The 24,374-nt window shown below is 47.4% G+C and overlaps 1 protein-coding gene across 1 annotated transcript in view; it reads right to left on the bottom strand.

Annotated features, from left to right (window-relative positions):
- LOC142243992 (SCO-spondin-like) overlaps nucleotides 1-24,374 on the bottom strand; it is a 476,497-nt gene that overhangs the window by 438,537 nt on the left and 13,586 nt on the right. Inside the window, 6 exon segments of the mRNA XM_075316177.1 lie at nucleotides 553-681; nucleotides 828-913; nucleotides 993-1,151; nucleotides 1,499-1,601; nucleotides 1,693-1,931; nucleotides 2,393-2,563. Coding sequence (XP_075172292.1) covers nucleotides 553-681; nucleotides 828-913; nucleotides 993-1,151; nucleotides 1,499-1,601; nucleotides 1,693-1,931; nucleotides 2,393-2,563 — 887 coding nt within the window.

Genomic DNA, 24,374 nt, shown 5'->3' with positions numbered 1-24,374 from the left:
TCTTTTTTTTTTCTCAATAATCTTTAATGGTTTCACTGATAAAAAACGCATAAAAACGCAGTGAGAAAAAACGTAGCAAAACGCAGCAAAAAATGCATCAAAACGCGGTAAAAACGCACACAAAAACGTAGCGTCAAAAAACGCAGTGTGTGAACTTAGCCTTAAGCCTCAACCTTCGGCTGATTTAGTAGAGGGATGGACCGTGGTCTGTGGATCCTCCTGACGCCATCATGTAAGGTGAAGGGTAATGCTTTCATCTTTCTTTTATAACCGGCCTCATGTTTGCAGAATGATCTCTTATTTTGTGTCCATCATTTTCCTATATAAAACACATTTCTTTATGTATTAACCCCTGAGGTCCGTCTTTCCTGCTCCTCATCGCATTGCTACCTATAAAGTAAGTCATGTATTTTTCCATGGTGCACTGGCCGGACCCCCATGCACTTCCCGAACCCCATGCACTGCCCGGACCCCCATGCACTGCCCGGACCCCCATGCACTGCCCGAACCCCCATACACTGCCCGAACCTCATGACCAATCTTCTGCCTTACCTTGTGGTGACAGTGGCTGAAGGGGGCAGCGAGGAGCTTCCCGCACACAGATTCTGCCTCCGCCATGATGGCCTCTCGTCCAGGAAGATGGCAGCTGTGGCCAAGCTCCGGAACGTCAGGACACATGTGCTGCTCCAAGAAGAAGGAGAGAAGTCCGTATAAGAGGAACCCCCATCAGTCACATGCTGCCTCCCATCACTAATCCAACACCATGATTTGCCCTCGCCCCATCATCCACCCTGCACACCCTGGAGGTCTGTATTTTCTGCACTTACCCGGCTGTGGAGGTCTTGGATCTTCCAGGAGTTCCCAAACCCTGCAGCATTCAGAGACACGGCGCCCCCGGCCATTGTGAAGTCATCTAAGAGGAGACATGGTTAGTGAGGGTCCCAGCGCCCCCCCTCCCCCAGTTGCCGCACACAGGTCCCTCAGACACCCACCTTCTGTGTTCTCGTTGAAGGTCCCACACAATCCGCTTGTCCGGCCCCGGAGCTCGGAGTTCACCGTCACATAAATGTTGTGTCCACCATCAAACTTCACACGGACCCCCAGACCACTCTCTATGAAGACGAAGTCTCCAAGCCATAGGATGCTGATACCTGATATGGGGGGGGGGCACATGTTTACTGACCCCACAATCTTGTACTGCCCCCAACCATAGACAAAAAGTGGCAACCAGTGTAAACCAGTCACAGCCCAGTGTATCCATGTTACCCGCTCGATGGCTGAACCTGGCTTCATTCAGAGACGTGGCCACCGGTGGGTAAAACAGAATCTATCAACAGCAACAAGATCCATCAACATCGCCTAGGCCAGCCAGTGTCATCTACTGACAGCTATAGGATCCATCACCAGCAATCAGGTCCATCACCAGATGTTACACACCAGTCACCAGTGCGGACACGACAATAAGGTGTCCTGTGGCCCCGAGGAGCTCTGAACTCACCATTCTGCAGATGGGGGTCTCCGTCTGGTACCACAACCTCATTCACTGTCACTGACCGCCCCGTCACCATAACCTGATCCAACCCAAAGACCATCTTCAGAACCTGGAGGCCGACAGACCAGAGGTAAGTGCATCACCCACAGCAGCACAGAGGACCCCTGGTAGGATCAGTGCAGGGCTGAGAACCTCCATACCTTGGGGCAGAGGCTGGCTCCACCGCTGCACGGCCCCCCAGAGACAAACACTGCCCAGCTGGCTTCAGAGGACGACGCCAGGTTATACGCACACCGCCCATGGAAGTTATAATGTCGCCCATCAAATGTCCGAAAATGGAAACCGCCCCACGTGACGCAAGTGGAGAAAAGTCTGTACAACGGCCCCCCGATAAGAGCGGTGGAGAGAAACGGCCTCATCAGGTAGGGAGACGGCAGATCTGAGGAAAATCAGAAGATACAACGCCCCAATATTACTTTCACCAATAGAATTCACCTATTACTGCTGACAACCCACCAGTATACATGTGTGAGGTTGTCAGCCCCGCCCCCTGGTGATGACATCACTGATCTAATGACCTGTCATCAGACATGAGACCACACCCCTTAAATATAGCCCCACCCCTGGTGATGACATCACTGATATAATGTCATGTGATCAGACATGAGACTACACCCCTTATATAAAGCCCCACCCCCGATGATGACATCACTGATATAATGATGTGATCAGACATGAGACCACACCCCTTATATAAAGCCCCACCCCCGATGATGACATCACTGATATAATGTCATGTGATCAGGCATGAGACCACACCCCTTATATAAAGCCCCACCCCCGATGATGACATCACTGATATAATGTCATGTGATCAGGCATGCCGGGTTTAGCGCTCACCGGTGGGTGACACATAGGAGCAGCTGAAGCAGAGCTCAGAGGTGACGTTCTTCCAGCTGTGGCTCCAGGGGTGCAGGCAGCATTCCACCATAGTCATGAGGGTCACATTTTGGGGGCTCCCAATATCCAGACAGTTCCAGTTGGAGAAGCACCGGCCAAAGAACCCTTCTCCTAAAAGAGGAAATAAGTGAAATTAACAGAAGAAACTGAAAGACACAAACACCGAACCTCACACATCCAGTCATAAGATCCGGGCCCCAAACACTGCACATCACCCAACGAGCACAAAACCTCCGGCACAGAGCGTCCGGCAGAAAGCGTCCGCCACAGAGCGTCCGGCACAGAGCGTCCGGCACAGAGCGTCCGGCACAGAGCGTCCGGCACAGAGCGTCCGGCACAGAGCGTCCGGCACAAAGCGTCCGGCACAGAGCGTCCGGCACAGAGCGTCCGGCACAGAGCGTCCGGCACAGAGCGTCCGGCACAGAGCGTCCGGCACAGAGCGTCTGGCACAGAGCGTCCGGCACAGAGCGTCCGGCACAGAGCGTCCGGCACAGAGCGTCCGGCACAGAGCGTCCGGCACAAAGCGTCCGGCACAGAGCGTCCGGCACAGAGCGTCCGGCACAGAGCGTCTGGCACAGAGCGTCCGGCAAAGAGTGTCCGCCACAGAGCGTCCGCCACAGAGCGTCCGCCACAGAGCGTCCGCCACAGAGCGTCCGGCACAGAGCGTCCGGCACAGAGAGTCCGGCACAGAGCGTCCGGCACAAAGCGTCCGGCACAGAGCGTCCGGCACAGAGCGTCCGGCACAAAGCGTCCGGCACAGAGCGTCCGGCACAGAGCGTCCGGCACAGAGCGTCCGGCACAGAGCGTCTGACACAAAACCTCCGGCACAGAGCGTTCGGCACAGAGCGTCCGGCACAGAGCGTCCGGCACAGAGCGTCCGGCACAGAGCGTCCGGCACAGGGCGTCTGGCACAGAGAGTCCGGCACAGAGCGTCCGGCACAAAGCGTCCGGCACAGGGCGTCCGGCACAGAGCGTCCGGCACAGAGCGTCCGGCACAGAGAGTCCGGCACAGAGCGTCCGGCACAGAGCGTCCGGCACAAAACCTCTGGCACAGAGCGTCCGGCACAGAGAGTCCGGCACAGAGCGTCTGGCACAGAGCGTCCGGCAAAGAGTGTCCGCCACAGAGCGTCCGCCACAGAGCGTCCGCCACAGAGTGTCCGCCACAGAGCGTCCGCCACAGAGCGTCCGGCACAGAGAGTCCGGCACAGAGCGTCCGGCACAAAGCGTCCGGCACAGAGCGTCCGGCACAGAGCGTCCGGCACAAAGCGTCCGGCACAGAGCGTCCGGCACAGAGCGTCCGGCACAGAGCGTCCGGCACAGAGCGTCTGACACAAAACCTCCGGCACAGAGCGTTCGGCACAGAGCGTCCGGCACAGAGCGTCCGGCACAGAGCGTCCGGCACAGAGCGTCCGGCACAGAGAGTCCGGCACAGAGAGTCCGGCACAGAGCGTCCGGCACAGAGCGTCCGGCACAGAGTCCGGAACAGAGAGTACAGCACGGGCGTGTGTATTTGCTCTGGATACATGTGTGTGTGCTGTGTGTGTGTGTATGCATATGTGTGTGTGCACTGTATACATATGTGTGTGCTCAGTATATACAAGTCTGTGTGCTATGTGTGTGTGCTCGGTATATACATATGTGTCTGTGTATACATGTAGGTGAGTGTTCAGTGTACACAGGTGTGTGTTCTTTGTGTGTGCGTGTCCTTGGTGTATACATATGTGTGTGTGTGTGTGTGTGTGTGTGTGTAAACATACAAGCGCTTCTCAATAAATGAGAATATCATCAAAAAGGAAATTTATTTCAGTTATTCAATACAAAAAGTGAAACAAATATAATATATAGAGTCATTACACACAGAGGGATCTATTCCTATATATTATATAGAGTCATTACACACAGAGGGATCTATTCCTATATATTATATAGAGTCATTACACACAGAGGGATCTATTCCTATATATTATATAGAGTCATTACACACAGAGGGATCTATTCCTATATATTATATAGAGTCATTACACACAGAGGGATCTATTCCTATATATTATATAGAGTCATTACACACAGAGGGATCTATTCCTATATATTATATAGAGTCATTACACACAGAGGGATCTATTCCTATATATTATATAGAGTCATTACACACAGAGGGATCTATTCCTATATATTATATAGAGTCATTACACACAGAGGGATCTATTCCTATATATTATATAGAGTCATTACACACAGAGGGATCTATTCCTATATATTATATAGAGTCATTACACACAGAGGGATCTATTCCTATATATTATATAGAGTCATTACACACAGAGGGATCTATTCCTATATATTATATAAAGTCATTACACACAGAGGGATCTATTCCTATATATTATATAGAGTCATTACACAGAGAGATCTATTCCTATATATTATATAGTCATTACACACAGAGGGATCTATTCATATATATTATATAGAGTCATTACACACAGAGGGATCTATTCCTATATATTATATAGTCATTACACACAGAGGGATCTATTCCTATATATTATATAGAGTCATTACACACAGAGGGATCTATTCCTATATATTATATAGAGTCATTACACACAGAGGGATCTATTCCTATATATTATATAGAGTCATTACACACAGAGGGATCTATTCCTATATATTATATAGAGTCATTACACACAGAGGGATCTATTCCTATATATTATATAGAGTCATTACACACAGAGGGATCTATTCCTATATATTATATAGAGTCATTACACACAGAGGGATCTATTCCTATATATTATATAGAGTCATTACACACAGAGGGATCTATTCCTATATATTATATAGAGTCATTACACACAGAGGGATCTATTCCTATATATTATATAGAGTCATTACACACAGAGGGATCTATTCCTATATATTATATAAAGTCATTACACACAGAGGGATCTATTCCTATATATTATATAGAGTCATTACACAGAGAGATCTATTCCTATATATTATATAGTCATTACACACAGAGGGATCTATTCATATATATTATATAGAGTCATTACACACAGAGGGATCTATTCCTATATATTATATAGTCATTACACACAGAGGGATCTATTCCTATATATTATATAGAGTCATTACACACAGAGGGATCTATTCCTATATATTATATAGAGTCATTACACACAGAGGGATCTATTCCTATATATTATATAGAGTCATTACACACAGAGGGATCTATTCCTATATATTATATAGAGTCATTACACACAGAGGGATCTATTCCTATATATTATATAAAGTCATTACACACAGAGGGATCTATTCCTATATATTATATAGAGTCATTACACACAGAGGGATCTATTCCTATATATTATATAAAGTCATTACACACAGAGGGATCTATTCCTATATATTATATAGAGTCATTACACAGAGAGATCTATTCCTATATATTATATAGTCATTACACACAGAGGGATCTATTCATATATATTATATAGAGTCATTACACACAGAGGGATCTATTCCTATATATTATATAGTCATTACACACAGAGGGATCTATTCCTATATATTATATAGAGTCATTACACACAGAGGGATCTATTCCTATATATTATATAGAGTCATTACACACAGAGGGATCTATTCCTATATATTATATAGAGTCATTACACACAGAGGGATCTATTCCTATATATTATATAGAGTCATTACACACAGAGGGATCTATTCCTATATATTATATAGAGTCATTACACACAGAGGGATCTATTCCTATATATTATATAGAGTCATTACACACAGAGGGATCTATTCCTATATATTATATAGAGTCATTACACACAGAGGGATCTATTCCTATATATTATATAGAGTCATTACACACAGAGGGATCTATTCCTATATATTATATAGAGTCATTACACACAGAGGGATCTATTCCTATATATTATATAAAGTCATTACACACAGAGGGATCTATTCCTATATATTATATAGAGTCATTACACAGAGAGATCTATTCCTATATATTATATAGTCATTACACACAGAGGGATCTATTCATATATATTATATAGAGTCATTACACACAGAGGGATCTATTCCTATATATTATATAGTCATTACACACAGAGGGATCTATTCCTATATATTATATAGAGTCATTACACACAGAGGGATCTATTCCTATATATTATATAGAGTCATTACACACAGAGGGATCTATTCCTATATATTATATAGAGTCATTACACACAGAGGGATCTATTCCTATATATTATATAGAGTCATTACACACAGAGGGATCTATTCCTATATATTATATAAAGTCATTACACACAGAGGGATCTATTCCTATATATTATATAGAGTCATTACACAGAGAGATCTATTCCTATATATTATATAGTCATTACACACAGAGGGATCTATTCATATATATTATATAGAGTCATTACACACAGAGGGATCTATTCCTATATATTATATAGTCATTACACACAGAGGGATCTATTCCTATATATTATATAGAGTCATTACACACAGAGGGATCTATTCCTATATATTATATAGAGTCATTACACACAGAGGGATCTATTCCTATATATTATATAAAGTCATTACACTCAGAGGGATCTATTCCTATATATTATATAGAGTCATTACACACAGAGGTATCTATTCCCATATATTATATAGAGTCATTACACACAGAGGGATCTATTCCTATATATTATATAGAGTCATTACACACAGAGGGATCTATTCCTATATATTATATAGTCATTACACACAGAGGGATCTATTCCTATATATTATATAGAGTCATTACACACAGAGGGATCTATTCCTATATATTATATAGAGTCATTACACACAGAGGGATCTATTCCTATATATTATATAGAGTCATTACACACAGAGGGATCTATTCCTATATATTATATAGTCATTACACACAGAGGGATCTATTCCTATATATTATATAGAGTCATTACACACAGAAGGATCTATTCCTATATATTATATAGAGTCATTACACACAGAGGGATCTATTCCTATATATTATATAGAGTCATTACACACAGAGGGATCTATTCCTATATATTATATAGTCATTACACACAGAGGGATCTATTCCTATATATTATATAGAGTCATTACACACAGAGGGATCTATATCTATATATTATATAGAGTCATTACACACAGAGGGATCTATTCCTATATATTATATAGTCATTACACACAGAGGGATCTATTAATATATATTATATAGAGTCATTACACACAGAGGGATCTATTCATATATATTATATAGAGTGATTACACACAGAGGGATCTATTCCTATATATTATATAGAGTGATTACACACAGAGGGATCTATTCCTATATATTATATAGAGTCATTACACACAGAGGGATCTATTCCTATATATTATATAGAGTCATTACACACAGAGGGATCTATTCCTATATATTATATAGAGTCATTACACACAGAGGGATCTATTCCTATATATTATATAGTCATTACACACAGAGGGATCTATTCCTATATATTATATAGAGTCATTACACACAGAGGGATCTATTCCTATATATTATATAGAGTCATTACACACAGAGGGATCTATTCCTATATATTATATAAAGTCATTACACACAGAGGGATCTATTCCTATATATTATATAGAGTCATTACACACAGAGGTATCTATTCCCATATATTATATAAAGTCATTACACACAGAGGGATCTATTCCTATATATTATATAGAGTCATTACACACAGAGGTATCTATTCCCATATATTATATAGAGTCATTACACACAGAGGGATCTATTCCTATATATTATATAGAGTCATTGCACACAGAGGGATCTATTCCTATATATTATATAGAGTCATTACACACAGAGGGATCTATTCCTATATATTATATAGAGTCATTACACACAGAGGGATCTATTCCTATATATTATATAGAGTCATTACACACAGAGGGATCTATTCCTATATATTATATAGAGTCATTACACACAGAGGGATCTATTCCTATATATTATATAGAGTCATTACACACAGAGGGATCTATTCCTATATATTATATAGAGTCATTACACAGAGAGATCTATTCCTATATATTATATAGTCATTACACACAGAGGGATCTATTCATATATATTATATAGAGTCATTACACACAGAGGGATCTACTCCTATATATTATATAGTCATTACACACAGAGGGATCTATTCCTATATATTATATAGAGTCATTACACACAGAGGGATCTATTCCTATATATTATATAGAGTCATTACACACAGAGGGATCTATTCCTATATATTATATAAAGTCATTACACACAGAGGGATCTATTCCTATATATTATATAGAGTCATTACACACAGAGGTATCTATTCCCATATATTATATAGAGTCATTACACACAGAGGGATCTATTCCTATATATTATATAGAGTCATTACACACAGAGGGATCTATTCCTATATATTATGTATAGTCATTACACACAGAGGGACCTATTCCTATATATTATATAGAGTCATTACACACAGAGGGATCTATTCATATATATTATATAGATTCATTACACACAGAGGGATCTATTCCTATATATTATATAGAGTCATTACACACAGAGGGATCTATTCTTTTATATTATTTAAAGTCATTACACACATAGGGATCTATTCCTATATATTATATAGAGTCATTACACACAGAGGGATCTATTCCTATATATTATATAAAGTCATTACACACAGAGGGGTCTATTCCTATATATTATATAGTCATTACACACAGAGGGATCTATTCCTATATATTATATAGAGTCATTACACACAGAGGGATCTATTCTTATATATTATATAGAGTCATTACACACAGAGGGATCTATTCATATAAATTATTTAGATTCATTACACACAGAGGGATCTATTCTTATATATTATATAGAGTCATTACACACAGAGGGATCTATTCATATATATTATATAGAGTCATTACACACAGAGGGATCTATTCTTATATATTATATAGAGTCAATACACACAGAGGGATCTATTCCTATATATTATATAGAGTCATTACACACAGAGGTATCTATTCCCATATATTATATAGAGTCATTACACACAGAGGGATCTATTCCTATATATTATATAGAGTCATTACACACAGAGGGATCTATTCTTATATATTATATAGAGTCAATACACACAGAGGGATCTATTCCTATATATTATATAGAGTCATTACACACAGAGGGATCTATTCTTATATATTATATAGAGTCATTACACACAGAGGGATCTATTCATATATATTATATAGAGTCATTACACACAGAGGGATCTATTCTTATATATTATATAGAGTCATTACACACAGAGGGATCTATTCCTATATATTATATAGAGTCATTACACACAGAGGGATCTATTCCCATATATTATATAGAGTCATTACACACAGAGGGATCTATTCCTATATATTATATAGAGTCATTACACACAGAGGGATCTGTTTCACGTGTTTATTTCTGGTAATGTTGATCATTGTGGCTTACAGACAATAAAAACTCAAAAGTCATTATCTCAGAAAGATAGAATAATTATCACAAAACACCTGGAAAGGCTTCCTAAGCATTTAAAATGGTCCCTTAGTCTGGTTCAGTAGGCGACACAATCATGGGGAAGACTGCTGACTTGACAGATGTCCAGAAGGCAGTCATTGTCATACTCTATAAGGAGAGTGAGCCACAAAAGGTCATTGCTTATGAAGTGCTGTATCCAAGTATAATAATGGACAGTTGAGTGGAAGGAAAAAGTGTGGTAGAAAAAGGTGCACAAGCAACCGGGATAACCAAAGCCTTAATAGGATTATTAAGAAAAGACCACTCAGAAATGTGGGTGATATTCACAAGGAGTGGACGCTGCTGGAGTCAGTGCTTCTAGAGTCACCACACACAGACGTGTCCAGGACATGGGCTACAAGTGTCACATTCCTTGTGTCACCGCTCATGACCAATACACAACGCCAGAAGCCTCTTACCTGGGCCAAGGCATAAAAGACCTGGACTGTTCTCAGGGTCCGAGGTGCTGTTTTCAGATGAAAGTAAATCTTGCATTTCATTTGTAAATCGCGGTCCCAGGGTCTGGAGGAAGAGGAGGCCACAATTCAAGCTGCTGGGGTCTGGTGTGAAGTCTCCACAATCAGTGATGGTTTGGGGGCCATGTCATCTGCTGGTGTAGCTCCACTCAAGACCAAAGTCCGCGCAGCGTCTACCAGGACATTGTACAGCACTTCATGTTTCCCTCTGTCGACAAGCTCTCTGGAGATGGAAATGTCATTTTCCAGCAGGACTTGGCCCCTATCCACACTGCCAAAAGTACCAATACCTGGTTTACTAACCACAGTATCACTGTGCTTGATTGTCCAGCAAACTCACCTGACCTAAACCCCATAGAGAACCTATGAGAGACGCCAAACCCAACAATGCAGATGAGCTGAAGGCGACTATCAAAGCAACCTGGGCTTCCATAACCCCTCAGCAGTGCCACAGACCGCTTGCCTCCTGCCACAGACCGCTTGCCTCCTGCCACATTGCCGCACTGATGCAGGAATTCAGGCAAAAGGACCTGACCAAGTATTGAGGCATTTCCTGCACAGACTTCTCAGGAGGCGCCGACATTTCTGAGTGTAACATCATTTTATCAGTTGATCTCACATAATATTCTAATTTTCTGAGATAATGAGTCTTGGGTTTTCATTGGCTGGGGCAGACTGCTCTGTAGGGATCGCTCGGTGCCATCACTCCTCCGGTATACCAGTCTGACCTCGGCACCTGTAAATGCTCCTGAATGTCTGCGTGTGATGTGCAATATGTCAGCATTTAGGACCGCACTTTAAACTTTCGCCCAGGGACTCACTTTGTGACAACCCGGCCCTGTCATCCGGATCGTGAAGCCTCAAGCATCGAGTCCAAAAACCAGCAAAGAACATCTACAAGTGTCCGGCCCGAGCGTCCGGTCCGGAGTCTCCGTGTCACGCTAGGTACGGGGAAGTACCAAGCGAATGGCGAAAGGGAAGGGAAGCCCTATGTCTGGGGAATGGGGAGATGGTGACCCCTGTCCAAACCTACCGCTGGCCCCTGGGGTCCCTCACCAGCCTAGATAAGGTTCTGCACCTATGCACCAGATACTGACCATGGCTGACCCTGATCTGGACCCAGGGTAGGGAGCGGATGGGATGAGCTCTTCATCAACCCAACCAGGCACTAACGGACACACAGGGATAACAAACAAGTGAAAACAAGAAACAACTTATCTCCAGACAACTCAGTAATAAGATCAGTAAAGAGCAGCAACGATCCTACTGATGAGTGCAAGCCACCTGCTTGCATCCAGAGCTGGTGAAGGAACTGAATATCACCAGTACAAGTCCAGGCAAAATGAGAGCATTTAAACCCAAGCGGAGATACAGATGAAGCAGCTGAAGGGAAGAAGATCTCCGCTGGGTCTTAAAGGGAAAAAAATTAAACCCGACAGAGGAGCTTTGCAGTACACTGAAAACTGACAGTACGAGTAATAGAAGGTCAGGGAGCATTCTGTGCAGCCAAACGCCGTGACCTTCTATTGCTGGACACCACAGGACTGTCTGTCACCTGTGACACTCTACCCACAAATGCCAAGCAATAAACATTCAGCACCAAGTGCCAGGCCCGAGCAGGCAGAGTGCCCAGTGTACCGCCCCACTCTCGGCAGTCGAGCTGCTCAGATCCGGTCCTTCTGTGGGTGGTTTGAGGGTCTCCGGACCCGGGGGTCTCGCGGTCACTTCAAATGAAAAGGGGAGTGATGGGATGGAGGATGTAGGACGTATATGTACGGGCTGACCCGTATGGAGTTCGTGACGCCACCCACGGTATGTGGTGATATTGGACACCACCGCTGCAGTTAGGGGGCACCCGGGAGAGATGTTGTTAACCCCTCCGTGGGCAGGGATGGTGGCCCCGGGACCCGTTGGGGGCTGGTGGTGCAGGGAGATGGGCGACCGCAGAGTGCTGATGTATTTGTGACGACATGGACTCTCATGGGTTAAAGTTTCTTAACATTCATCCAGACTATTGTTCTTATGTGTGCTAAGTCATGTTTGCTTAGCTATTGCTCTCCAGACTTTTCCAGTAATCATTGTATTGTAGTTGTGTATTGCTAATGTGATTACCTTAGTAGCCATTGTCTAGTCGGTGACTTGCCGACTCCATGTAGATATACTGAGTCTTTCTATGCACATCATTTAAATGAACATTATCCATGCAGCTTGAAATTCATCCAATGGGAGAAGCAATCTTGTCCAACCAATCGATGAGGACGCAGTATCCTAAGGGAAGGTTATGGCTATAAAAGGGACTTCTTTAAGCCACCAGGGTGGATGAAGGTTGATGGATGCTGATGGATCCAGTCTAAGCTCTTTGGAGCTGACTAGAGGATCAGGATATCTTATGGCTTCAATCTAGGGACTCCGGTTCCGGTTGGAGACCATATCCACAGCCTAGGGATTTCGACTCCGGCTGCCAGGATTGTAGCATCATACCAGGACTACCTAAGCAGGACACTCAGGTTGGTACAATCCAGTCACCTGTTACAGACTTTGCAGACCTCACACAGCTTCCTAAATCTGGCGTTATTCTAGTCACGGTGGGTGCCCGCCAAAAGCGGGGTGCTGCTGGGTTGGAGTAAGCGGCCCTGGAACCTGTGAGGCAAGGACATTCTAATCCCCGGTGAGCAGCGGAAGGGGGAGACTCTGTTGCCTGTTACATTTGTGTGTTTTGCTGGTTATGTGTTATGTGCCGTTAATTGTTTGGGGATCCAATAAAGTCTAATTATTGTGGTTCCCTCACCCTGTGTTGTCTGAGTAGTGTTAAGCCCATGGTTACGGAGGCCAGCGTTCAGTTGGGATGAGCCCTGAGCCACGCTGTCTTTCTAAAGGCGGTGGGTTTTAGTGGACAAGAGCACCCACTGAGCCCCGTGTCTCCACAGTACTCACTATTAGTAAACACACGAGTCTCTGGTAAACCAAGGTGATGGTGGTCGGTGCCCGCAGCCGGCTGCGTTCGGGTTCCCCCACCCGGCTGGTGGTCTCTGTCTTTTTCCTGCACCTGTTTCGGAATGGTGGACTGCCTGTGCTTGTAGCTTCAGGAGTCCGATCCCGGCTGGATGTGACCTAAGGAGCCCTACCCGCAGACGCTGGCCCGTGGGATCTCTGAGCCTTGGCGGTGGCCTGTTATTCCCCTCGGTGGGCTGTTGCCTTCAATCGGGACTTTGGGTGGGAAAGGACCTCTAGTCCTGGTCGCAATCAGTTAATTAACTAGTTCCAGTCGCTTCTGAACCTAGCTTCAGGGTCTGAGTACCCCCTGTGTGCTCCGATTTCCGAGTCGGTTCCCCGGGTCGGTACCGGCGGGCCACTACCCTGTCCCGGTCCACCTCGGTTCCACCGAGCCGTCTTCCCGGCTCCTGCAGACGGAGACCGCCGTCTGCCTCCTAGCCAAAGGCACCAGGGCTCCAACCCTGGTACCTGTCAGTTTTCCTTCAGACCTGACACACAGGCCTGACCTCCACTCTCACTGAGCTCCATCACTCCACTGACTGAACTGAACTGACTTTTCTGCACTGACTTTTCCCCGCCCCGGGCTGTCTAAAACTCCTTGGTGGGCATCTTCCAACTGGCTGGTTCCGCCCCCTGGTGTGTCTATCAAGCCCTTTGGGGGTGACTAGGGTTTTAAGGTTGGCTGTGTGTTACCTGTGAGGGAAGGGTGTATTGCGGGGCCCTATTTGTGACTACCTGGCCCGGCCAGGGCGTCACACTCCCCCTTGGTTAAACACAGACCGTCCGCGGGCTGTCCGACCACCACCGGTTTATTTTGCTTTTTGAATTGGAAAAGATAAAAAAGACATAATTTACAATTATATGGATATTTGGTTTCTTCCCTTACGGGATGCTGGTTGTCTAAACGTTGCATAAAACATTTTTATTAACCGGGACGGGATGGGACCGGGTCCTTCTCATTTTTGCCCACCCAAGCAAACCTAGCCCTGGTGCCACCGCTAAGCACTGGTGTGCACCCCTTTTCCCCAGTGCAGGAAATGGGTTCGGGTCCTGGTGTTGCCCACACGGGTCGGGTAATAAGTTCCTTACCCGGCAGTCTCTCTCAGAGGCCCCACGTCCAGGGGACCCCTGACCCGGAGGGTAGTCACCGGTTTCCATGGTGACGGGACCTCGGTCTACTCTGCCGCAGGCCCTTCCTCCAACCAGCCTCTCCGGAGACTGCGACATGATGAAAAAGGATGGTCAGGGACTATTAAAAAACCCAATAGTTTTTGGGTTGGCCTGCAAGTTCTCAGACATGTCATTATTTAACTTATAAAACGGGAACGTCAACAGGGTCCCAACGGGGACTTGCAGAGAGGTAGCCTGGAACCGCTACCAATTAATACTCTTCATATTCAGGACTGGAAGGTTGCGGAGAGGGGTGGACGTGTAGCTGGGCTCCCATGGTCACCCTTCTTCTTACATCAAGGGCAAACCACCCCCTCTCTCCGCAGTGCCGGGTGTACGTTACCAGCTCTCCGGGTTCCAGGTCCCGGTCGGGATGGCCCATAGGAAGGTGTGGGTAAACGTCCCTCCGGGACACAAAGATCTCTGCCTCCAGGCCCGACTAGAAGATGAAATCCCATCCACGTCGGGGGTCGAAGTGCCGGACCTGGGCTTTGTTTGTCGTGCCCCTTACCCGAAAGGTGGCGTTGTGAAGATTATCTTTCTCCTGGATGGTCCGGGATAAGACTTCCGCCTTCCTCTTTTCACAGGCTGCGATTTCCCGGCCCAGCTGGCGCTGCTGCCAGTCCCAATATGGAGCGTCTGCGGCCTGCTCCTGAGTGACCTGTGCGGGGGCCGAGCCCAGCCGGAGCACCTCCGTGCCGGCTACGACCAGCACCTTCGGCAGTGGAGGGCCCCGCTGTGACGTGGCTCGTACGGCTTCTCCGCAGGCACATTTCCGCTGCACCTCAGCCAAGGCCGGGAGTTTGGGAGCGGCCAGCATTTCTTGTCGTGCCGGCTTCCGGTCGGGGACTGCCTCTGCCTTGGCCGGGTGGACTACCGGGGCCATTGACATCTCTGGTGCGGCCTCCTCCGGGATCGGTGGCGGGTCCAGAGCAAGACGGGTCACCTTCCGGATGCTGGTGGTACGTGTAACCGGGGCCGGTGTCGGGGCGGTGACGGGCTGACTGCTGGTGGCTTCTTCGGGCTGGTCCTCACAGGCCAGTGGGACAGACTCCGTCGCCGGTGTCGATGGCCGTGGACCGAGCGGGGTGGCAGCAGCAACCGGTACGGGCGGCGAAGGAGGCAGTATGGAGGGCAGGGGCAGACCGGGTCCCTCAGCCTGATCCATCGGTCCCTCGGGGACATAGGGGCGTGGGTCGCTTACCCACTCCTCCAAGGTTGCCTCCACTTCGCGTGCCCGCACGGCCGCAGCCAGCTCCTCCATCTCAGCCATCCACCGTTCCAGCATAAAGCGCGCCTCCGCCTGGATCCGGTGACACATTCGTGCGGTCTGGGCTTCTACCCATGCCGCGGTCCTGGGCACAAGCTCATGCACTCCGGGCTTGTTGGACGGGTCGGCCATGTTCCTCTCACGGGGTCCAGGAACCAGAAGGGTGGCAGGGTCCTGGAGTCCATGCCCTTTATCTGCTCGGTCACATGTCGCAGAATTTTCACCCACCCCCCCTTGGTCTTTTCGTGGCACTCCTCTCTTCGGCTGGTAAGTTTTATTTTTCGACTTCCGGCTTTGCTTTACGGCTGTGTTCCCAGGGGGCGGGGCTTCAGCTTCGCGCCCTTTCTCGGGGAAGGCGGCTTTGGGCGGGAATTTTCGCGCCAACAAGATGGCGACAAGATGGCGGATTCTGAAAATTTTACAACGGATCACCGCTGGCTTCAATACAAGGTACATTTCCACAAGGTAAGTGGATGGGTAAGTATCCTATTCGTGACACCAGAAATTGAGGTGTACCGCCCCGCTTTCGGCAGCCGAGCCGCTTGGATCCGATCCTTCTGTGGGTGGCTCGAGGGTCTCCGGACCCGGGGGTCTCGCGGTCACTTCAAATGAAAAGGGGAGTGATGGCATGGTGGGTGTAGGACGTATATGTACGGGCTGAGCCGTACGGAGTTCGTGATGCCGTATGTGGTGATATTGGACACCACCGCTGCAGTTACGGGGCACCTGGGGGAGATGTTGCGCAGCAAGTTGTTAACCCCTCCATGGGCAGGAATGGTGGCCCCGGGACCCGTTGGGGACTGGTGGTGCAGGGAGATGGGCGACCGCAGGGTGCTGATGTACTCACTATTAGAAACACACACGAGTCTCTGGTAAACAAGGTGATGGTGGTCGGTGCCCGCAGCCGGCTGCGATCGGGTTTCCCCACCCGACTGGTGGTCTCTGTCTTTCTTCTGCACCTGTTTTGCAATGCTGGACTGCCTGTGCTTGCAACTTCAGGATTCCGCTCCCGGCTGGATGTGGCCTAAGGAGCCCTTGCCCACAGACGCTGGCCCGTGGAATCTCTGAGCCTTGGCGGTGGCCTGTTATCCCCCTCGGTGGGCTGTTGCCTTCAATCGGGACTTTGGGTGGGAAAGGACCTCTAGTCCTGGCCGCAATCAGTTAATTAACTAGTTCCAGCCGCTTCTGGGCCTATCTTCAGGGTCTGAGTACCCCCTTTGTGCTCCGGTTTCCGAGTCGGTTCCCCGGGTCGGTACCGGTGGGCCACTACCCTGTCCCGGTCCACCTCGGTTCCACTGAGCCGTCTTCCCGGCTCCTGCAGACAGAGACCACCGTCTGCCTCCTAGCCAAAGGCACCAGGGCTCCTACCCTGGCACCTGTCAGTTTTCCTTCAGACCTGACACACAGGCCTGACCTCCACTCTCAGTGAACTCCACTTTGCATATACTATCTGGTGCTATTAGACCTACACCTGGTCACTGGTTACCTGTGCTGGGTCATATCGCACCCGCAAATCTAAGAAGACAAACGCTCCTACTTAAAGAGTACACAAAGTAGTGAATAATGAAAAACTTCCAATACACCAAAATATCAGAGATGTTACAATACGATTGAAATCAAGACACCCGCCCATCCGAACTGCAACCACCGGCACCCACCACCCGGACTGCAACCACCGGCACCCACCACCCGGACTGCAACCACCGGCACCCACCATCCGGACTGCAATCACCAGCACCCACCATCCGGACTGCAACCACCGGCACCCACCATCCGGACTGCAATCACCGGCACCCACCATCCGGACTGCAACCACCGGCACCCACCACCCGGACTGCAACCACCGGCACCCACCATCCGGACTGCAATCACCGGCACCCACCATCCGGACTGCAATCACCGGCACCCACCATCCAGACTGCAACCACCGGCACCCACCATCCGGACTGCAATCACCGGCACCCACCACCCGGACTGCAATCACCGGCACCCACCATCCGGACTGCAATCACCGGCACCCACCATCCAGACTGCAACCACCGGCACTCACCACCCGGACTGCAATCACCGGCACCCACCATCCGAACTGCAATCACCGGCACCCACCATCCGAACTGCAACCACTGGCACCCACCACCCGGACTGCAATCACCGGCACCCACCATCCGGACTGCAATCACCGGCATCCACCATCCGTACTGCAACCACCGGCACCCACCATCCGGACTGCACTCACCGGCACCCACCATCCGGACTGCAACCACCGGCATGGACAAGACTTCAATTTAGAGGAGAAATGGCGAGAACTTTGGGTCAATGTAGTAGACGGTGATCCCCAAATGTTCCCTAATTTACACAACCCTCCCCCAGGCTTCAATCTACCAAGGAAAACATGGGTTACTCTAAATCGTATCAGAACAATCTCTGGGGTCTGTGCAGATTTTATGTATAAGTGGGGAAAATATGACTCTGCGACCTGTGACTGTGGAGCGTCAGACCATCCAGCACATTGCTGAGGAGCCCCCTGAGATCCTACCATTGCTGAGGAGCGCCCTGAGATCCTACCATTGCTGATGAGCCCCTGAGATCCTACCATTGCTGAGGAGGCCCCTGAGATCCCACCATTGCTGAGGAGCCCCTGAGATCCCACCATTGCTGAGGAGCCCCTGAGATCCCACCATTGCTGAGGAGCCCCTGAGATCCCACCATTGCTGAGGAGCCCCTGAGATCCCACCATTGCTGAGGAGCCCCTGAGATCCCACCATTGCTGAGGAGCCCCCTGAGATCCTACCATTGCTGAGGAGCCCCCTGAGATCCTACCATTGCTGAGGAGCGCCCTGAGATCCTACCATTGCTGATGAGCCCCTGAGATCCTACCATTGCTGAGGAGGCCCCTGAGATCCCACCATTGCTGGGGAGCCCCTGAGATCCTACCATTGCTGAGGAGCCCCTGAGATCCTACCATTGCTGAGGAGGCCCCTGAGATCCTACCATTGCTGAGGAGACCCCTGAGATCCCACCATTGCTGAGGAGCCCCTGAGATCCCACCATTGCTGAGGAGCCCCTGAGATCCTACCATTGCTGAGGAGCCCCTGAGATCCCACCATTGCTGAGGAGCCCCTGAGATCCCACCATTGCTGAGGAGCCCCTGAGATCCTACCATTGCTGAGGAGCCCCTGAGATCCCACCATTGCTGAGGAGCCCCTGAGATCCCACCATTGCTGAGGAGCCCCTGAGATCCTACCATTGCTGAGGAGCCCCTGAGATCCCACCATTGCTGAGGAGCCCCTGAGATCCCACCATTGCTGAGGAGCCCCTGAGATCCTACCATTGCTGAGGAGCCCCTGAGATCCCACCATTGCTGAGGAGCCCCTGAGATCCCACCATTGCTGAGGAGCCCCTGAGATCCTACCATTGCTGAGGAGCCCCTGAGATCCCACCATTGCTGAGGAGCCCCTGAGATCCCACCATTGCTGAGGAGCCCCTGAGATCCCACCATTGCTGAGGAGCCCCTGAGATCCCACCATTGCTGAGGAGCCCCTGAGATCCCACCATTGCTGAGGAGCCCCTGAGATCCTACCATGGGGACAAGAAGGATTTCTATATTGTAAATGATAACGCTATGGCATATATAGAAAATCTTGATATTCAACTTTGATTTTTATCCTTTTGATATTTTTCAATCACTGTCTATTGTCTGGCGTTTATTTCTATAGGATGGTAAGATATACGTTCATACGATTAAATAAAACAAATAAACTGAACTCCATCACTCCACTGACTGAACTGACTGAACTGACTGAACTGACTGAACGAAACTGACTGAACTGACTGAACGGAACTGACTGAACTGACTGACCTGACTGACTGAACTGACTGAACTGACTGAACTGACTGACCTGACTGACTGAACTGACTGAACTGACTGAACGAAACTGACTGAACTGACTGAACTGACTGAACTGACTGAACGAAACTGACTGAACTGACTGAACTGACTGAACTGACTGAACTGACTGAACGAAACTGACTGAACTGACTGAACTGACTGAACTGACTGAACTGACTGAACTGACTGAACTGACTGAACTGACTGAACGGAACTGACTGAACTGACTGACCTGACTGACTGAACTGACTGAACTGACTGAACGGAACTGACTGAACGGAACTGACTGAACGGAACTGACTGAACGGAACTGACCGAACTGACTGAACGGAACTGACTGACTGAACTGACTGACTGAACTGACTGAACTGACTGAACGGAACTGACTGAACGGAACTGACTGAACGGAACTGACTGAACGGAACTGACTGAACTGACTGAACGGAACTGACTGAACGGAACTGACTGAACGGAACTGACTGAACTGACTGAACGGAACTGACTGAACGGAACTGACTGAACGGAACTGACCGAACTGACTGAACGGAACTGACTGAACTGACTGACTGAACAGAACTGACTGAATAGAACTGACTGAATAGAACTGACTGAACTGACTGAACGGAACTGACTGAACGGAACTGACTGAACTGAACTGACTGAACTGACTGAACTGACTGAACTGAACTGACTGAACTGACTGAACTGACTGAACTGACTGAACGGAACTGACTGAACGGAACTGACTGAACGGAACTGACTGAACGAAACTGACTGAACTGAACTGAACTGAACTGACTGAACTGACTGAACGGAACTGACTGAACTGACTGAACGAAACTGACTGAACTGAACTGAACTGAACTGACTGAACTGAACTGACTGAACTGAACTGACTGAACTGAACTGACTAAACTGAACTGACTGAACGGAACTGACTGAACGGAACTGACTGAACGGAACTGACTGAACGGAACTGACTGAACGGAACTGACTGAACAGAACTGACTGAACTGACTGAACGGAACTGACTGAACTGACTGAACGGAACTGACTGAACTGAACTGACTGAACTGATTGAACGGAACTGACTGAACGGAACTGACTGAACGGAACTGACTGAACTGACTGAACGGAACTGACTGAACGGAACTGACTGAACTGACTGAACTGACTGAACTGAACTGACTGAACTGAACTGACTGAACTGAACTGACTGAACTGACTGAACGGAACTGACTGAACGAAACTGACTGAACTGAACTGAACTGACTGAACTGACTGAACTGAACTGACTGAACTGAACTGACTGAACGGAACTGACTGAACTGACTGAACGGAACTGACTGAACTGACTGAACGGAACTGACTGAACTGAACTGACTGAACTGACTGAACTGACTGAACAGAACTGACTGAACTGAACTGACTGAACTGAACTGACTGAACTGACTGAACGGAACTGACTGAACGGAACTGACTGAACTGACTGAACTGAACTAACTGAACTGACTGACTGAACTGACTGACTGAACTGAACTGACTGAACGGAACTGACTGAACGGAACTGACTGAACTGACTGAACGGAACTGACTGAACTGACTGAACGGAACTGACTGAACTGACTGAACGAAACTGACTGAACTGAACTGACTGAACTGACTGAATGAACTGACTGAATGGAACTGACTGAACTGACTGAACGGAACTGACTAAACTGAACTGACTGAACTGACTGAACGAAACTGACTGAACTGAACTGACTGAACTGACTGAATGGAACTGACTGAACTGACTGAACGGAACTGACTGAACTGAACTGACTGAACTGACTGAACTGACTGAACTGACTGAACTGACTGAACTGACTGAACTGACTGAACGGAACTGAACGGAACTGAACGGAACTGAACGGAACTGACTGAACTGACTGACTGAACGGAACTGACTGAACTGACTGAACTGACTGAACGGAAGTGACTGAACGGAAGTGACTGAACGGAACTGACTGAACGGAAGTGACTGAACGGAACTGACTGAACAGAACTGACTGAACAGAACTGACTGAACAGAACTGACTGAACAGAACTGACTGAACTGACTGAACTGACTGAACTGACTGACTGAACTGACTGAACTGACTGAACGGAACTGACTGAACGGAACTGACTGAACGGAACTGACTGAACGGAACTGACTGAACTGACTGAACGGAACTGACTGAACTGACTGAACTGACTGGACTGAACTGACTGAACTGACTGAACTGACTGAACTGACTGAACTGACTGAACTGACTGAACTGACTGAACTGACTGAACTGACTGAATGGAACTGACTGAACAAAACTGACTGAACAGAACTGACTGAACAGAACTGACTGAACAGAACTGACTGAACAGAACTGACTGAAAAGAACTGACTGAACAGAACTGACTGAACTGACTGAACTGACTGACTGAACTGACTGAACTGACTGACTGAACTGACTGAACAGAACTGACTGAACTGACTGAACTGACTGACTGAACTGACTGAACGGAACTGACTGAACTGACTGAACTGACTGAACTGACTGAACTGACTGAACTGACTGAACTGACTGAACAGAACTGACTGAACAGAACTGACTGAACAGAACTGACTGAACAGAACTGACTGAACAGAACTGACTGAACAGAACTGACTGAACTGACTGAACTGAACTGACTGAACTGACTGAACTGACTGAACTGACTGAACTGACTGAACGGAAATGACTGAACGGAACTGACTGAACGGAACTGACTGAACGGAACTGACCGAACTGACTGAACGGAACTGACTGAACTGACTGACTGAACGGAACTGACTGAACTGACTGAACGGAACTGACTGAACTGACTGACTGACTGAACTGACTGAACGGAACTGACTGAACGGAACTGACTGAACGGAACTGACTGAACGGAACTGACTGAACAGAACTGACTGAACAGAACTGACTGACTGAACAGAACTGACTGAACTGACTGAACGGAACTGACTGAACTGACTGAACTGACTGAACTGACTGAACTGACTGAACGGAACTGACTGAACAGAACTGACTGAACAGAACTGACTGAACAGAACTGACTGAACAGAACTGACTGAACAGAACTGACTGAACAGAACTGACTGAACAGAACTGACTGAACAGAACTGACTGAACTGACTGAACTGACTGACTGACTGAACTGACTGAACTGACTGAACGGAAGTGACTGAACGGAAGTGACTGAACGGAAGTGACTGAACGGAAGTGACTGAACGGAACTGACTGAACGGAAGTGACTGAACAGAACTGACTGAACAGAACTGACGGAACAGAACTGACGGAACAGAACTGACGGAACAGAACTGACGGAACAGAACTGACGGAACAGAACTGACGGAACAGAACTGACTGAACAGAACTGACTGAACAGAACTGACTGAACAGAACTGACTGAACAGAACTGACTGAACAGAACTGACTGAACTGACTGAACTGACTGACTGACTGAACTGACTGAACTGACTGAACGGAAGTGACTGAACGGAAGTGACTGAACGGAACTGACTGAACGGAAGTGACTGAACAGAACTGACTGAACAGAACTGACGGAACAGAACTGACGGAACAGAACTGACGGAACAGAACTGACGGAACAGAACTGACTGAACAGAACTGACTGAACAGAACTGACTGAACAGAACTGACTGAACTGACTGAACGGAACTGACTGAACGGAACTGACTGAACTGACTGAACTGACTGAACTGACTGAACTGACTGAACTGACTGAACGGAACTGACTGAACGGAACTGACTGAACGGAACTGACTGAACGGAAGTGACTGAACGGAAGTGACTGAACGGAAGTGACTGAACGGAAGTGACTGAACGGAACTGACTGAACAGAACTGACTGAACAGAACTGACTGAACAGAACTGACTGAACAGAACTGACTAAACAGAACTGACTGAAATGACTGAACGGAACTGACTGAACTGACTGACTGACTGAACTGACTGAACTGACTGAACGGAAGTGACTGAACGGAAGTGACTGAACGGAACTGACTGAACGGAACTGACTGAACTGACTGACTGAACTGAACTGAACTGAACTGACTGACTGAACTGAACTGAACTGACTGAACTGACTGAACTGACTGAACTGAACTGAACTGACTGACTGAACTGAACTGAACTGAACTGAACTGACTGAACTGACTGAACTGAACTGAACTGACTGAACTGACTGAACTGACTGAACTGAACTGAACTGAACTGAACTGACTGAACTGAACTGACTGAACTGACTGAACTGACGGAACTGACTGAACTGACGGAACTGACTGAACGGAACTGACTGAACGGAACTGACTGAACTGACTGACTGACTGAACGGAACTGACTGAACGGAACTGA

Source organism: Anomaloglossus baeobatrachus, chromosome 6 (genome assembly GCF_048569485.1).
Source record: "Anomaloglossus baeobatrachus isolate aAnoBae1 chromosome 6, aAnoBae1.hap1, whole genome shotgun sequence".
NCBI lineage: Eukaryota > Metazoa > Chordata > Amphibia > Anura > Aromobatidae > Anomaloglossus > Anomaloglossus baeobatrachus.
The sequence above is the reverse complement of the archived record's forward strand: the minus strand, read 5'-3'. Positions and strand labels throughout refer to the sequence as shown.